General features: G+C 41.8%; 2 protein-coding genes across 2 annotated transcripts in view; both read left to right on the top strand.

Annotated features, from left to right (window-relative positions):
• Nucleotides 1–227: 227 nt before the first annotated feature.
• Nucleotides 228–8,876, top strand: pros1 (protein S). The gene is made up of 14 exons (XM_079662943.1): nt 228–438; nt 1,066–1,223; nt 1,675–1,699; nt 1,792–1,872; nt 2,158–2,280; nt 2,434–2,559; nt 3,400–3,528; nt 3,664–3,904; nt 4,218–4,404; nt 4,582–4,746; nt 5,640–5,808; nt 6,654–6,790; nt 6,908–7,136; nt 8,217–8,876. The coding sequence occupies exons 1-14, from the start codon at nt 360–362 to the stop codon at nt 8,396–8,398; spliced, it is 2,031 nt and encodes a 676-aa protein (XP_079519069.1). The 5' UTR covers nt 228–359; the 3' UTR covers nt 8,399–8,876.
• Nucleotides 8,877–10,182: 1,306 nt separating this feature from the next.
• Nucleotides 10,183–17,670, top strand: part of gas6 (growth arrest-specific 6) — a 14,086-nt gene continuing 6,598 nt past the window's right edge. The window contains exons 1-7 of the mRNA XM_079664217.1: nt 10,183–10,689; nt 10,912–11,072; nt 13,042–13,066; nt 13,148–13,210; nt 15,107–15,229; nt 16,234–16,353; nt 17,413–17,535. Of these exons, the coding sequence (XP_079520343.1) occupies nt 10,614–10,689; nt 10,912–11,072; nt 13,042–13,066; nt 13,148–13,210; nt 15,107–15,229; nt 16,234–16,353; nt 17,413–17,535 (691 nt within the window). The 5' untranslated portion in view covers nt 10,183–10,613. The remainder of the gene's footprint in view (nt 10,690–10,911; nt 11,073–13,041; nt 13,067–13,147; nt 13,211–15,106; nt 15,230–16,233; nt 16,354–17,412; nt 17,536–17,670) is intronic.

Genomic DNA, 17,670 nt, shown 5'->3' with positions numbered 1-17,670 from the left:
TTGTGAGATGTCATGTGCAGTGAATCACCTGAATTTAACTGTAATGGAGGTCCTCTTAAAATGAATTGGCAGAAAGAGTTTGCAAGTGCAGATTCAATACTTCTGTCCCAGCTGTTCAAAGTGTGTGTGTGTGTGTGCGTGCGTGCGTGCGTGCGTGCGTGCGTGTGTGTGTGTGTGTGTGTGTGTGTGTGTGTGTGTGTGTGTGTTAGCAGCGCTCCCTAGCTGCCTGCTCTGCTCTCCTGGCAGCCTCCTCCTCTCCCCCTCTCTCTACGGAAACACTTTCGGGAAGAATAAGGTTTTTCCTGCTCTCGGCCAGTCTTTAGTCGGAGCCGTGGCCTAGCAGGAAGAACAGCTCAACTATGTGGAGAAAGAAACGGGACCTTTGGGATTCCCTGGCGTGTCTCGTATTTCTCGTGACGCTCGTCGATGCTTATCGATGTAAGTATGCGACTGTTGGGCTTTTGCGGTGTGCAGTTTTCAACCATACGTACTTGGAAAGCAGTTAACGGAATTGCGTTTTGCAGTGTATTTACAGTCAGCAGATTGCATTCTGGATGGGACCAGTTCAGGATTTGGTATAACTTTTTAAGCTAACAGACAAACAAGTGTGAGGGGGCATGTCTCATTACTATGAAACAACGCTTGCACAACATGAGCTGCTCTCAACAACAACTAGGGGGTCATTTCTGGGAAGTAACGGTTTCGCAATGACCTAATTATTTTTTATTTCAAGCCTTTTCAAAAAATGAGGTAGTCAACTTTGTGCATGCAAGCAGCAGCCATATCAACCATCTGTCATGAGGACAGTAATTCCTGCTGGGATCAGTCCTATTGTAGCTGCCTGCTGGTATTAATCAGTGAAAGTATCACTGCACTGTAAACAGCTGTGTTCACTTCTGAGTGATGTGATGGCAAGCACTGACATTGGAAATATAGCTGCAGATTGTGTATTTTAATGAGTAGGCCTATGTGTTGTTATAGCTGCACAAAGTGTATATTTATCAGTGTGTCTTGTTATCTGCACAATGTGTATCTTTATGAGTGTGTGTTGTCATATTTCCCTAGTCCTGAGCCATAGCACAGCCTCGCAGTTCCTGAGCAGGCACCGGAGAGCCAACTCTCTGTTTGAGGAGAGTAAGAAGGGCAACCTGGAGAGGGAGTGCATCGAGGAGCTGTGCAACAAGGAGGAGGCCAGGGAGATCTTTGAGAACACGCCGGAAACGGTGAGAGAGAGGAGCACTGGGTCCATTTTCTTTGGTCGATTTATGTCATGAAATATTAAAACATGTCCATCCTAGTTTCTCAAAGTCAAAAGAGTTTCCAAAGGTTTTCTTTCAGTCTTTAACCCAAATATATTCACTTTCAAATTATATAAAACGAAATAGCCCATTTCCATAAATGAGGGGGTTAAAACAGCATATTCGGACACATTTAAATAAAAAATGACCTTGAATTATTAAATAATTTGCCATTCTTTTTCTGCGACTTTAATCGTTGAAGATGTATTCTAAAGGACCTCTAAAAAGGAATAAGAAAGAAGAAATTGAAAGTTATAAACATTTCTGTTTCAAGCAGAGCATTTCTTCACAGCACAGAGCTGGCTGCAACCTACTTTCTTTATATTTCATTCCTTTTTGTCAAATAAATGTGAATTTTAAATCTCTTTTTCTCCAGGAATACTTCTACCCCAAATATGTTGGTAAGTCTGCACCTTTTTTCTCTTAATATTTTTTAATAACAGCTTTAATTTGCAGTTATCTGTTCTAATAACACATCAAAAAATTGTTGCAGCGTGCCTGGGTTCACACCGTGTCGGCATCAACAACCCAAACTCAGACGCCATCCCATCAGACCTTCGCACATGTGTGAAGGGTGAGGGCCATTTTAGTAGAACATGCATTTTTATGTCAGTTAGTCCTTAAAACTCATATAGGTTTCCCTACCTGTGAACGTTTTTTGTCAATGCTTTCATTAACTGTGTGTGTGTGTGTGTGTGTGTGTGTGTGTGTGTGTGTGTGTGTGTGTGTGTGTGTGTGTGTGTGTGTGTGTGTGTGTGTGTGTGTGTGTGTGTGTGTGTGTGTGTGTGTGTGTGTGTGTGTGTGTGTGTGTGTGTGTGTGTGTGTGTGTGTGTGTGTGTGTGTGTGTGTGCGCGCGCAGAGATCAGTGACCAGTGCACACCGCCTCCATGCTACAAGGAGGGATCAGTGCGCTGCGTGGACGGACAGGCCACCTTCACCTGTGAGTGTAAACCTGGATGGAAGGGGCAGCGCTGTGAAGACGGTGAGTTGTTACGCGTCATTTAGGGTTTTAAATATTTGTGTTCATCTTCTCAATATTTACTCGTCTCTGTGCTTTTTGGCTGACATAAACATAACACACTTTATCTATATCTGCTCCCGATAAATGTTGTTGTGTTATGTGACCACTTGACAGACATCGATGAGTGTTCAGACCCTGAATTTCCTGCGGGATGCAACCAAAAATGTTACAACATACCCGGTAGTTTCCGCTGCATGTGTGAAGATGGCTACTTCCTCATTGACAAGGTCTACTGCAGGGGTAAGTCTCCATTCATTTATGATGCAATTTGTGCTCCTAAACTGTAATAATGTTATGAACCATTCATTTTTTTTCAATCAAACCAAAGGACAGAAAAGTAAAGTGTGTGCGTGTTTGTTTGTGTAATTGTTGCTCTTATGTCACATATGTAGACACCCAGCAGTTTTTACTGTCCTTATGGAGGAGGGACATATAGTGCTACTAAGCAGCTGAGCAAACACATGTTCCTTCCCCTTCCTTTTGATAACTTCCTTTACATTTTTTATTATGGACAGTGGAACCCTACGCACTTCATAATAAAACCCCCCTTCTGTCCAGCTGTCGTCCTCAGGGCCTGAATTTCTTATTTCTAAAGCTGACCTGAGGTGACCTCTTATGCAACTGAATGAAAAAAGGCTTTTAACATCAGAAAAGAGGGTCCATCCTTTTTTTCTGTAAAAATCCCACCAGTATCACATCTCTGAGCTGTTATACTTGCTTATAGATTGTAGATGCTTGTTTTCCCATTGTTGGCCCATTTCCATCCGTCCATTTTTGTTTGGGGACATCACGTTGGGGCTTGTTGAGTACAAAGTCTTCACAAACATGGTCTGAGTCATTTTGGTAAACTTATTCTGACCTCTACTTTTCGATGGGCTGCTATGATTAGGGAGACCATACAAGGATTGATGAAGTTTCAAGCAAACACTGATATACATTTTTTTTTTGTTGGAGCATACAAGTTAGTTGCAAATCAAACACATTTGCAATTAATTAATTAAATGTTTTTTGTTTTTATTCACGGAATGGCCAGAAATATTGAAAAATGCCGCAAATACTCCCATTGTCACTCTTTTCCAGATATCGATGAATGCCTGATGTACCCCAGGATCTGTGAAGCACCGGCTAAATGTGTCAACACGCCGGGCATGTATGAGTGCAGCTGTCCTCTGGGTTTCAAATACAACTTCACATCAAAAACTTGTAACGGTGAGACTTCTATCTGTTGTTCCTATCTTCTTACCAAGAGCCATTTTGTCAGAAAGTCCACAAATCAACAAAGCTACCAAAGCCAATGTACAAATGATCACTGCTCATATGTCTTTCTCTTCCTTTTTTTTGCAGATATTGATGAGTGCCTGTTAAATGTGTGTGACGGGACTTGTATCAACACAATGGGCAGCTATGCGTGCCACTGTGATGGTCGTCAGGGTCTTCGTCTGGCCGAGGGTCAGCGGTACTGTGAGAGTATCCCTGTTTGTGTGGATCTGTATGACCACAGACACCCTGAGATGCTATACCTGGGGGAGCAGTTCGCAGGACTTCCTGTCATCTATCTGCGCTTCCGTCTGCCAGAGAACACCAAGTGAGGGGCTACCAAAAACACACACATAATGTAGTGTACTTTTTAAAAATGAAGTAAGAAGTGATATTTGCCCCATTTAGTATGAGGATAGAAGTAGAATGTTTTTAATAATTGAGATGCTGGGATTTAGATGTTTGTAAGATGCAGCTCAAGGTTCCATTTCAGCCCATTTGAACTATAATAAACATATTTTATGTAAATTCCATTACTGAAAATTACGAAGTCAGGAAATGCCTAGAAAGTGAGTGGGCTGCAACATTGTACATTTTACATTCTCTCTAAACTCTTATTTATGTCCTCATGTTCTTGGCAGGTTCGCAGCAGAGTTTGATTTCCGCACATTTGACCCTGAGGGAGTGATGCTGTATGCCGAGTCCTCGCAGGACTCGTGGTTTATGTTGGGACTAAGAGGCGGACGCATTGAAGTCCAGTTCAAAAACCAGCACACCTTCAAAGTCACCAGCGGAGGAAAGGCCATCAATGATGGACAGTGGCATGTGGTAAGAAAGAGCTTTTAGTGGATCAGTAGTAGAGCTTTTCATAGTTAAAGTGCCTAATCGATAAACAGAATTTACGGAAAGTGGTGTGTGTTGCGTCTAACTGTTTGCTCTGGTGCTTATCTCTTTAGATTGTACAGTAAGAGAGTTATAATGATACAAACTGTGTGAAACATGCAGATCTCTGTGGATGAACTGAATAGCAGCATCAGTGTGAAGATCAGCAAGGAAGCTGTGATGAGCATCAACAGCCCTGACCGTCTCTTCACTTCAGTTAACGGCAAACTGGAGACCAAGGTTTACATCGCTGGTCTGCCCAACCGCACTGACAACGTCATCAAACCTGTAAGGAGAGCGCCTAACACACACACACACACACACACACACACACACACACACACACACACACACACACACACACACACACACACACACACACACACACACACACACACACACACACACACACACACACACACACACACACACACACAAACCCACACACAATGAATCACACAGCAAACATGGGCCCTTTCTCTTGTGACCACATCTAATCGACCTTACTTAAACACACAATATGTTTCCGACTACACTAGTTCTCTCCATCAAAGCAATACAAAACACAAGTTTGGTGGCACGGTGAAGTTTTGAAAGTTTGGCATTGCAATCTGTTTTTGCATGTCAGGACTCCATCATCGATCATTGTTCCGTAGCCAAATTATCAGCAGAGGTCTATTCCTTTCCAGAAGAAAAAATCCTGGTAGCCGTTTCATGATAAAAATCAGTGTTTCCACAATGCTGTTCTGCTGCTGTTAACGTCTTTTGACTAAAATCCTTCATCCTTGTATATATAAAGTTTAAAAAAAATTGAGAAATGTTAAAAAGTGTATTGTGAAAATGTAGCTTATGACTGGAAGTTATAAGCCTCACTGAAGCCACACTGTTACTTTACTACAGCTTCTAGCAGACAACCACATCACTGACACATGCCCAAAGGCCATACAACATTAGAGGCAACCAAATAAAACAGATTTTTCTCTTGAGTTCAGATTTCTCTAGGTCTGAAAGACATTTGTAAGTTCACAATTAGACAATTTCGTTTATCGGTTTGAGACATTTTAACACAGATATGTTACATAATTTCCCTTTAATAACATATTGAAATCAATATACCAGGGTTTACATCAGACCTGCTCTGAGACAGTGTTATACTCAGTGTGTATCCATTGATCCACCAGATCAACCCTCGCCTTGACGGCTGCATCCGGGGCTGGAACCTGATGAACCAGGGAGCGTCTGGGGTAAAGGAGGTCATCCAGGAGAAGGAGAGTAAACATTGCTTTGTGTATGTGGAACGAGGGTCTTTCTTCACAGGGGCAGGACTGGCACAATTCAACATTGACTACAGTGAGTAAGTTAAGTTATACTTTATCAATCTTATATTTTAGGAGCATTAAAGGTGGGGTAGGTACGTTTGAGAAACCGGCTCGAGATACACTTTTTGTTATATTCCATGGAATGCTCTTAATATCCCAATAGCAATGAATATCTTACGTGCTTTGACAAAGAATCCATAAAAAAATGTCATCTGTGGAAGCCGTAGTGCTGTAAAAAGCATGACCAATCATCTGAACCGGCCCGGCTAAAATAAATGGATGGCCTACCTGCCTGTCAGCCTTCCATCTGTGCACAAACTTATCTCGTGCCCTCATTAGTCATGTGCGCGTTCGTGTGTGTTGGAGGAGGGCCTCTGTAAGGAAGTGGCAGATTTGTTCCGGCTGTGTATTTTGTAATTCTAGCGCACTCGAGCTGGTTTCTCCAAAATTACCGACCCCACCTTTAAGCAGCCACAGCGCAATTTTGCAGGTACAAATGTAGTTATATGCAGTCCATAGGCACATGTATTTATTGCTTCAAAAAATGACATGTAACATCTACACTGATGGGAAATCCTGTTACAAGGTGACGATTTCTCTAGGGGACCATGTGATTTTGAATTTTCAAAGAAATTCACAAAACTTAGTAAACATACTTTAAGATCCGTCAATTCACTCGGAAACTTGGAAATGCTCAATGTTCTTCAAAGTCCAACCTGACAAAAGAGATGTGTGTGTGTGTGTGTGTGTGTGTGTGTGTGTGTGTGTGTGTGTGTGTGTGTGTGTGTGTGTGTGTGTGTGTGTGTGTGTGTGTGTGTGTGTGTGTGTGTGTGTGTGTGTGTGTGTGTGTGTGTGTGTGTGTGCGCGCGCAACTAGGTGATTCTGGCAGCTGGAGTGTGGATTTAAGGATGAGTATTCGTCCATCCAGCAGCACAGGGATCATCTTTGCTCTCGTCCAAAACAACACAGTCCCACTGTCGGTCGCCGTGGTAACACAGAGAGAAGATGATGCTGTGAGTTCATTTACACTTTAGTTGTAAAATCACACATCTGTGTATGTCTTCACAAACATATAGGAGCACGAGCACCCATGACTAAACATGCCGATGTTTTTGACCTACCTGCTACAGAACCTGCAAGTGTTCTTGTACGGCGTCTCTGTGGCAACGCTGGACTCACTGATGTTGTGTTACCCCGACCGGTTGACGCTGCAGCTGAACGTGACTCCAACAGACATCCAGCTGACAGCCAACTCCTCCACTGTTACCTACATGAAGTCTGGTGCCCTGCTGGAGGCTCTGCAGCGCCTCAACAGCACCATGCAGGACCCCGTCAGTACATACGTTGGTGGGATACCAGGTTCGTTGAAGTGGCAGAAGAACTAAGAACTTCAGGTTTTAGATATATATGGTCACAATTAAAGGGCCATTGTGGCTTCTCGCTACAATCTTACAGTAAAAATACAAACAAGTCTGCATATATTTCTAAGAAAGCTTTCTCAGAGATTTCCTTATAGAAGAAAAGAAGAACAAAGCAAAGTAACAAAGGAATATCCTCTCAATTGTGCTGAAAAAGCACTACTGCAGGCTTTTCTCCCCAGCAGCTAAATGAGGCTGCACTCAGGCGCCATGGGGCTTTTAGATAAATGCTTATGTCATTGTGCTCTCATACTCTCAGTAACATTACTAACCAGTGTTGGGAAGGTAAGTTTTCAAATTCAATAGGCTACAGAATATTTGTTAACTGGTTAACAATGAAATAAGTAATGTTTGTATTTGATTACCTAATCAAAGTAATGCAATTTATTACATTTGATTTAATTTTGATTACTTTTCTAACATAACATCGAACAAGTGGGCAATACAGCTAAAGGTTTCCTCCGGTTTGACATCGAGCAACATCAATGTTGAGAAATGTCTTACTGCCGGTAAAATAAATATAAATACTGCACAGTTTACATTTTTGACCAGATGATGGCACTAGATTAAAACTGTAAGTGTTCAAAGTTGTTGAAATGCAGCCAAAAGCCGTTTCATGACAAATAGTTTTGGAGGTATTTCACTTTTTCTGGGAATCAAAAAGCAACAAGCAACAGACAACCCAATATTGGAATGCTTTCCTCCCTCTTGTTCAGATTGGTTGCAATAGGTATAACACAATATAACTTCAGCCAAGTAATTCCCTCCCGATGTGGACTACAACATTTGAAATGTCATTGTAAGATTGTTTAGATATTGTTAACTATGTCAGAAGTTTGACTCATCTCCATCCAGTATGATGGTCCATTTTGTTAAACTAAACCACATGAATGCAGTTTAATCTCTCTTTGACCTGTGAATGTGTTCGTGTAGCATGTTATAACCTGGATATTTGAAATGGCTTTATAAATCATCATCTCTCATTATTCTTATTCTCATTCTCACTCTCCCTCTCTTTTAGAAGATGTCCCATTACCTGCCACCCCTGTGACGGCCTTCTACCACGGCTGCATGGAGATCACTATCAACAGCCAGCAGCTGGACTTTGACAATGCCCTCAGAAAACATAACAGCATTAAATCCCATTCCTGTCCACCTGTGTCTGCCCCTGAGAGTCACCCTGCCGCACCGCACCCGCACTGAAAGTGACCTAAATGAACATCATATTGAAAAGCCCTCACTTTTTAAGCATCCCACAGTGGCCACTTCTTGGGATATTTTGGAAAGAGAGATATAGAATAGAAGAGGAGAAGGGGGCGAGGAAGGAGAAGAGAAATAAGTGAGGTAGACAGTTGTAGTCATTTTTGTCGACTTTCTCTGATGGGTTCATTTTAAGCTTTGTCTTATTCTTTTCAACCATACAGTGTTATAGTCCTGTCTTGGGAGTTTTTTTTGTTTTTGTGAGGCATAACGAAAGCTGGCTTGCCAGTGAGCCAATGGGAATCTAGATGGCTGGATGACGTAGTTGTAGCAGTTTGTTGCAATGAATAAAATGCTTTCAAAGAAATGCTTGAAAAGAGCTGAGCTCTGTGGCATGCATACCATGTGTTGAGTAAAAGCGATGGTTATGTTTAAGTAGAAAAATAAACAAATGGTCACTGTTGACCAGGCTTTGAGACCACCTGCATCTCTTTTCCTGTTGTTGTATTGGTACTGGGTCTAAATTCCATGTAATTTTCCACTTGTGGAGGCAAACGTCTGGAGGCAACTACAAATTGTGGTTGTTGGTTGTGGCGATGAAACCATAGAGGAGAAGCTTAGCCTTAAGCCTTTATATTATCTGGTTTCAACCATTATCTGACTTCCTGAGGTGTTGCATTGGGTTAGTACGTTTAAGAAACTGACTTAATGTTTCATTTGAAAAAAAACTGAAAATATAATAACTAGTGTTAAGCACAGCATACTAACTTATTTCCAGGTATTAGGACTTATTCCTGTATCACTCTAGGTCTTAGAAGACAATCTTCAACTTCTGCTATCTCCGTCCACATATACAGGTTTCTCCTGGTTGGTCCCTCTGTTCAATATTCACAGTGTATTTAAAACAAGCCATCTTTAATATAACTTAAATGTAGATGTTCAGTGTTGTGCTTGTTTAATTCTTGTTTTAATAAAATTGGTCAAAGCAATCGGATAGTGTTTATTTTAAAATTGCATCTATCTGTCCTCTTGCCACAGAGAGTGGAATGGGAATACAGAAGAAAAGTGAGCAGATCAGCAAGGCAATTACAAAATGAAAGTGGAATGAGACAGATATGTTGGTCAAACAAGATTCAGGAAAAACAAAACAGAAAGGAAAATGACTTGAAAAATAAGAAATGGGTGTGAAATAACGGCACTGAGCGTTTTGTAATGACAACACCATTAAAGTAGAGGAAGAAGCTCTCATGTCCTTTAGATTAGATAGTACATGTTACTAAGATTGTAATGGCACAAATTAAAAATACTATCAGCATAGTACTTCAGGTATAAAAAGATACAATTAGTCATATTCAATATGCAGAATGGCCCCTTGCAGGCCCCTTGTCATTATATGTATTGCTAGATAAGTATTATTGATGCATTAATGTGTAAGCAACATTTCAATTGAACAACTTTCACTCAGTTAGGCAGTTTAATCTATATGAAATGATTATTGTCTGTGAAGCAATTACAATGAATCCCACATTTACAAGCAGCAAAATTGAAGAGTTGATGAACTAAGTATAATCCAGGTAAAACAAGTCTCTCTCTCTCTCTCTCTCTCTCTCTCTCTCTCTCTCGCTCTCTCTCTCTCTCTCTCTCTCTCTCTCTCTCTCTCTCTCTCTCTCTCTCTCTCTCTCTCTCTCTCTCTCTCTCTCTCTCTCTCTCTCTCTCTCTCTCTCACACACACACACACACACACACACACACACACACACACACACACACACACTCTTTCTCTCTCTCTGAAGGAGTGAGGGAGGCATGGTTACAAACTCCTGGCTGCTCCCCCTACTGAAGCACAGAGGCGCGCTGCTGCTGTCTTTCTCCGCAGAGTGGGGATTTAGCCCGGCCAGAGAGGGCTCACACAAGAGAGGAGGGTCACAAAATAAAGTACAGACCGCTATGGGGGACGCGCAGCACCGCAGAAAAACGAGAACGGTTGCTTAGTTTTCCTGTGTTATAAAGAACATGCGGGAAAAACTCACGACAGTTTAGGGGATTTCGCATCAAAACGTTAAGGAGCACCGTTCAGGAGTACCTGAATACCTGCAGTGTGTTTCGCTCTTAGCCTCGGTTCGGTGACATTGAGAGACACACAGAGGGGGATAGTGGGACTATAAAACGGAGCAGGAGGAAAGTTTCTCAAGCTTGGCGCAGACACAGCGGTGAAACAATGCTGCTGACCCCGACCAAGTGCGTTTCATCGGCAGCCCTGCTAATCGTGCTGGTTGTCCGATGGTCCGACAGCAGTAAGTAAACACTCACATGCTAGGTGGCTAGCTAGCTCGCTAAGTCCCCTTTGACATGTGTAGCTGATGATGATGTTATTAACGGCTTCAACTGTATATTTTTAGCAACCTTCATGAAATGTTTTCGTTGTTGAGGGCCAAAATATAGCTTAAATCCTGAGTTGTTTGACCTTCCCTTGCTCTTGTAGATGAATTCATGTATTTTTGGGTGTCTTTTTTTAGTTTCGTTGTCTCCCCAAGAGGCAAACCAGTTTCTGAGCAGACACAGGAGAGCAAATCAAGTTTTCGAGGAGACGAAGCAAGGGCACTTGGAGAGGGAGTGTGTGGAGGAAAAGTGCTCCAAAGAGGAGGCCAGAGAAGTATTTGAGAACGACCCGGAGACTGTGAGTATATTATATATTTCTGCACCAAACCGCCACTAAAAAGTTATGGTATTTAGTCTAAGGTTGCATAGTTGCAACCCAAACACCATTACAACACCCCAACTACCATCCTCTGCAATTGAGTCAGTACTAAAAAGTAGTCGTTGACGGTCTGGTAATATTTCAAAACACTATTACCTGAAATGGGACCATAATAGTAGTGTTATTTTGAAAACATTAAGTTGCAATGTTGGTTGTTGACATGAAGTTGATATTGACAGTAAATTCATGATGCAACAGCAGAATGATTCATTGTCTGGCCCCGTGGTGTTCATGCTCCAATAAGTCCTCATACTTGTCAGTGCACATACTATTCCCATTCCCATGTCAAGGACTTGGCATGTTTTCCCTCTTCTTTTGTTTGCTCCTTTGACAGACACTGAATCAGCGTGACTAAGCCTTAGTTTATGATATACAATTTCAGTGAAGACACTGCACTCCTTTTCATACTTGCACAAAATAAAATGGCACTATTTCACATTAATACTGTATAGCCCTATACTGCAGATTAGTTTCCATTCTGCTTTAATAAATGCAAAGAGAAGCCTCTTCATCCATGTGAATGTCAACCTATTTAATATGTAAAACATATGCTGAATATGCAAACAGGCCCAGAGATAGAAATTATGTAATGTCATAGAAAACATCTATACAGACACCTGTGTGTAGTCACTGAGCAGTTATATTATGTTATTCTTGCCCAAACCCCTTTGGGTTGTTAGCTTTCAAGAAATAAGGTCAACAAGTGTATCCTGACAGTGTTGAATGTATTTTTTTCCGACTGCTTGATTTACAAGTGAGGGATTAAAAAAAAAAAAACGGTACCTGTTTGTTGGCAATGTGCTGGTGCTCCCTAATGATGGCGGCCCTCAGGAAGTTTTGATGCTTTGAATTGCAGCGAAAGAGTGAATGAGGCAATCGATGAATGTGAGATTACTCATAAGATTAGCCCAGTGGACTGACATGGAAGCTGAGGGAGAGAGGATTAAAGCAAAGTTGAGCTGGGTTTGGGAAAAAGGTGAAGTCAGTTTGAGACAGCTGGACGCACATCACTATCAGAATTGTGATAGTGTGCCTGTAGTCTTAAACCATGTCGTGCCACAAAGCTGCAGTCTCATTCATAGCTGAATTATTCATTCTGAAAGGGCCTGTCTCTGACTCTGCATTTTCTTCTACTGCTGCAGCTTTCTGGCTCTGCAGAGAGAGGGTGTTCCTGGATACTCACGATTATCTTTGGCTACACACGCAAGCATGCAGTGTTTCTGGTCTCTCACTTGTTAGGTGGAAGAAAAGGTGTCAAAAGTGCTTTATTATGCCAGAATTAAGTTTACTAATAGCCCCAAACTAGTGCTGTGACTGACTGCTGCAAATGATTTGTTGCTGCAAATATGAGTTATAATCTGATTTGTGTAAAATGCTCCTGATAACTAATTCTTCTGGCTCCTGCTGCAGCAACAGCTCACTCAAATCTCTGTGCCTCCATAGCCATTTTTCACATTGGTAGATCATCCCCAGGTTTTGACCTATATGTTCAGAAGGACTGCAGCCAGGTGGAGGGAGGGATGCTACTACTATCAGGAATGCAGAGAATTCTCAGGGAGCCTTTGGCAAAGGGCCGCACCCGTTAGAGAGAAGACACACACACACACAGATTACAGATAAATCATGTTGTAATCTCTCTCCAGACATTAAACACATACACACCTGTCAGAATTAACGATTGTTTATGAGTCTCTTTGCACTCCCCTGAGTGTAAACACAGAGATAAGGCATGAAGCAAAAACAAATCCTAGATTACGTCAAATATTAGCAGAACTTCCCGTACTAACCGTATATAGGTATTACAAATGTTCTGTTCTGTTTCAATTTGTGTTTAATAGGCCTACGTAACTTTTCTCTCCTCTTTTTCCACTTCTTCCCCCTGATTTAGGACTACTTCTATCCCAAGTATTTAGGTAAGTTATGCAAAGTTGCATACATGTTTTCATTTCTACTGATAACATCCGGTCTTGATTTTAATGTTTGTTTCTGTCTAGCCTGTATGGAGAAGTTTGGAGATGCTGAAAAGAAGAAACAGGATCTGATAACGTGTGTCCATAGTAAGTTTTATGCCCTCTTATCTGTCTAACAATGTATTTCAAAGCTTGATGGCAGAACTGCAGGAAGTGTTTTTTACTCACCTTTCACTCTTTCTTTTCTCTGTGCTGTGTAAGTAGTATTAGGTATAGAGAGAGGTTGCAGTGTGGGGTTGGGCTGCACTGCAGTATCACCCCTCTGCATCAAACTAAGGCACACTCTATAGGCAGAAAAAGAAAGCACGCAGCTGAAAGGAAATGCTGAATTTCTTAGGCAACTCCAGGTCAGTTCTTGCAGCGTGACACACCTGAGTGTGTGACTTTGAAGAGTGAGCTGTGTGATGTATAGGTGTCTGTGAGTAATATTGCAGCACTTTGCTACAGTGATGCTGCAGATTGGTGAATGGGGGACACACCCCTTTAGTCGTCACATACTCACTCTCTCTGCGTGACTGCACCAGCCTCTTCCTGAGCTTGCTTAGTGGAGCAGTGACGTGAAACAAAACGACTGACGTGAGTGGAGCACGGGGTTTCTGCTGCATGAGGATACAAGAGAGCAACCGGCTTCATTGCTATTGGCTGAGGAACCTCGAGGGGGGGGTTCCATGACTCAGCTGCAGCATCATGACACGGCAGCTCAGCGGCTATCTCTCTCTCATCACTTTTCTTTCTCTCACTGCAACTCTCTTCCCGTCTGTCTCTCGCCTCACTGCAGACTCATGGTGGGTGGTATTCTGGTTTTAAAGCAATCATGACATTCCTTTTATTCAGACATGTCATGTTATGAAAACATACAGTATCAGCTTCATATTTGCCCATGCCAAAAGCACCGCAGAGACTATTTATTCTCCCACTCCTCCTCCCTGTTTCTGTTCCCTTAGTCTGCAGTTTACACACTCACATATTTTGCTGGTTCTTTTGCAGAAAATAGAATAATCAAACACGCCCATCGTCTAGCATTTACTGAAAGCGACAATAATTGTTCCTGTAAACCTTGGGGGGCCTTATTCAAATGGACATTGTGGTAGCCCATGGTGTCTGCTTTATTAAATCAAATCAGTTGCACATAGGACCTCTACATTTGTAAGCCTACAAAACAAGTGAGAGTCATGTGGTTACCCTCCCCTTAGAAGCTGACAGATGTTTGTTCATGTTTCTGTGTTTTCATTTGGTGACCTCCTTCCTTTTTCCTTCCCTTTTGTTAGGTCCACCTCTTGTTTGTTTTTATTATCCGTTATTAGAAATCGTCTCCAAAACCTCTCACACCAGGAGCATGCCATTTATAATGATTTAATGTTGCCACCATTTGCAGCAGTCAGTGTGATATGTGATCATATGTGAATTGTTAATAAAAGTCAGTCACTAATAGCATAAGGGCATTTATTATACCGCGTTGCACATCAATCATTTGGAAATGTTGTGCCGTGTGAGCTTATTTCCAGGCTGTTCCCCTAATTCTCTCCACACACGGTCTCCCACTCTCTCTGAACTCCAGCTAACATGCCCAGACATGTCGAGCAGTCACACTCCACTGCTAGGAAAACAAAATTGCATTTGAGAGAGAAAAGATTGACTTGCACAAGCTTGGCATGAAAGCTTGTGTAAGTGAAAATATGTATTAGGAAAAACAGATATTCAGAAAAGTTGAAAATCCATTGGTTTTGTTTTTAGCTAGAGGGTAGGTATGCCGGGAAGGACGGAATCAGTGCATATCAGGCTGGAGGGCTTAGCCAGCATAAAGTTATTTATATTGAACTCCTGATGTGCAGAACATAAGAGGCGCCCTTCCTCTGTCTGGTGTCGATATCCAGTCTGTTATAATCCCTGTATGCATCTGGTTTGTCCAGACTACATTTTAAATCCGAATTAACCCTCCCATTTCTCTGTGTTTTCCTCTTTTTGTTTCTCTCTGACTTGAAGATATACCGGATCAGTGCTCCCCTTCGCCCTGTTATCCCAGCGGTACAGTGCGCTGCGAGGACAAAAAGGGCGACTTCCTCTGTCACTGTTTCACAGGCTGGGCAGGAGCCAGATGTGAGAAAGGTACTGTCATCGCTATGGAAACAGTTGGACAGTGTGTGGTAGAGCTGAAGGTTGAATTTGTGCACCGTCACTCTGTGTCATCTCCAGCCTCACTCAATACATTTCATAATCTGTGTATAATCTGTGTGACTTTCTTTCTGACAGCCTGTCCTGTGAACTGATAGAAAGATCTGACTTCCCATCACTTCTAATAGTCATTTACTGGAATTGTCAAATAGTTTAATTGTTTCTAATTATGTTCGTGTGAAGTTTTTTGTTTTGACCTTTTTAGAACTCTAACCTAGTTTTGCCTTTCGCTCTTATCTTACAATTGCAACTGCTGTTGTTGACATGCCTCTTTAATATCAACTGTTGCCGCTGCAGCTCATAATGATGTGTGAATTGTGTGTCAGGTTAATTTGAGCTGCATGTGCGGGAACTCACAACAGCAATCTATTTGTCTCATTAGAGGTCAAAGCTAGTCACTGTGTATGCAGGCTTACATTGGAAATCACAGCAAGAACTCCATTTTACAAGGAGAAGGTGTAAATATTAAGTTTACATGCAGGAACTGAAAAACACGTTACAAACAGAAACACTGAGTGAGAGGGAAAGTGGTTGGTTTATGGCACAGCATCATTTCCACTGTGACTCATCCTGCCACCTTACTGCGAGAGGAAACCCCGACAGATTCGGTTTGACTCGGCCTAAGCCTTTCCACTTGATGACCGCACTCTTCCTAAACACTCCGCTGCAACAGAGCCACTATGACATAGGCTGTACGTTATTTGTCAAGTGTTTAACACAAGTACAAATAGAACATTTAGGTGAGCTTTTCAAACTGTATCAAACTTCCCCCTTTGGCTCCTGTTCAGTATTTCAAAAGTAAACTTCGAAACTGTTTAAACACAAGATGATCCTGAATTCCTGGGGAAAGCTTTACAGAAGCCAAAGAAGCTAATGTTTTCACAGCCCATGATGATGTTTTTCCTGCGCTGACTGTCCTGTACGCTCTTTTTTTGCAGATGTCGACGAGTGCAGCAAGAAAAGCGTAGAGTGTGAACACATATGCAACAACACGATGGGCAGTTACCGCTGCTCCTGTCGCCAGGGCTACATGTTGGTAGGACGCCACACGTGTAAAGGTGAGCACGTCCTCAATACTGTCACTGCAGCATCACTTTTTGAATCAGTCCGTCTTAGTAATTTTGAATCCACTAGAAAAAAATAAGGTTTTTCAATTTGAACATTTCTGTGGCTGCAGTCCCGTAATCCAGTGGGAGTGTTTTTCTCTCCCGTGACATAATTATCATTTTGTTTCCATAAAGAACACATTTAGGTAATAAGTAAGGAAAACACATTTCAACCTCACAGACCCTTAGTCACCTTCAATATTGCAAACTCATGTTTTGCAAGCAACCTTTAATTAACCCACATAAACCATGATAAAGACACATTGACATTTCTATTTAATTGCCTTTAAAATCTTTGATGGACAATTAAGAATTGCTAACAAAGCACTTATATACTAATAAAGGACTTGCTTATCTAAAGCCAGTTGAGTAGCACTTGAAATGTTTTGGCTCTATGAAACCTGATGTACTTATACATTATAACTTGTGTTGGTAAGTCGCTTTGGATAAAAGCGACAGCTAAATGCAATGTAATGTAACATAGATTCGAGTGCTGTAACAAGTGTCTCATTTATTTACTTTAAAAACAGTATTACTCTGACAAACGGTTTGAAACAAATGAATCTGTTGACCTAATTTTAAAGCTGCTTTGGGTTCATTAATGAGGTCATTTTGACTCAAGGGAAACTTTGCCAATGTTGCTCCGGCTTTGTTTTGTTACGGTCTGTGTACAAACTTGCAAAATAAACGGCATTTTTCTCAGCATCAGCGTCAGGGATCACCGGGCGCAGGAAGCACAAAGAAGAGCCAAATATCTTTCAATCACACACACCACCCACATTCCAACGCTACAAAGCCGCGGCTTGACAAATCAAATCGAGAATTTACCAGCAATTTCTTTTGTGGCTGATTCTAATTTCCAACTCCTTAAATGAATTCAGTTTAGTCTGACAAATGTAGTTCCTTACACTAATGAGCAAATGCACAACAAACAACCGTTTAGGGTTTTCTGGTTCTGGTTCCCAGAAGACTCCAACCCCTCCAGCTGACATTCATTTTGCCTTCTTTCAGATGTGGATGAGTGTGAGGACCCAGGTGTGTGTGGAACCGCACGATGTGAGAATAAGGAGGGCAGCTATGATTGCTTGTGTGATATCGGATATGTCTACGACAACGAAACCAAAAGCTGTGTTGGTAAGTGTGTGTATACAAACAAACACACAGTTTCATGAGAACTGCTCCAGCCGCAGCAGGACTTGATGCAGCTGTGTTGAGGGGTTAGGAAAGGAATGCAAAGATATTTGGAGAAATTCAGTTTAACTAGGTAAC

The sequence above is a fragment of the Notothenia rossii genome (genome assembly GCF_949606895.1).
Source record: "Notothenia rossii genome assembly, chromosome: 2".
NCBI classification, from domain to species: domain Eukaryota; kingdom Metazoa; phylum Chordata; class Actinopteri; order Perciformes; family Nototheniidae; genus Notothenia; species Notothenia rossii.
This window is presented reverse-complemented; position numbering and strand designations above follow the sequence as displayed.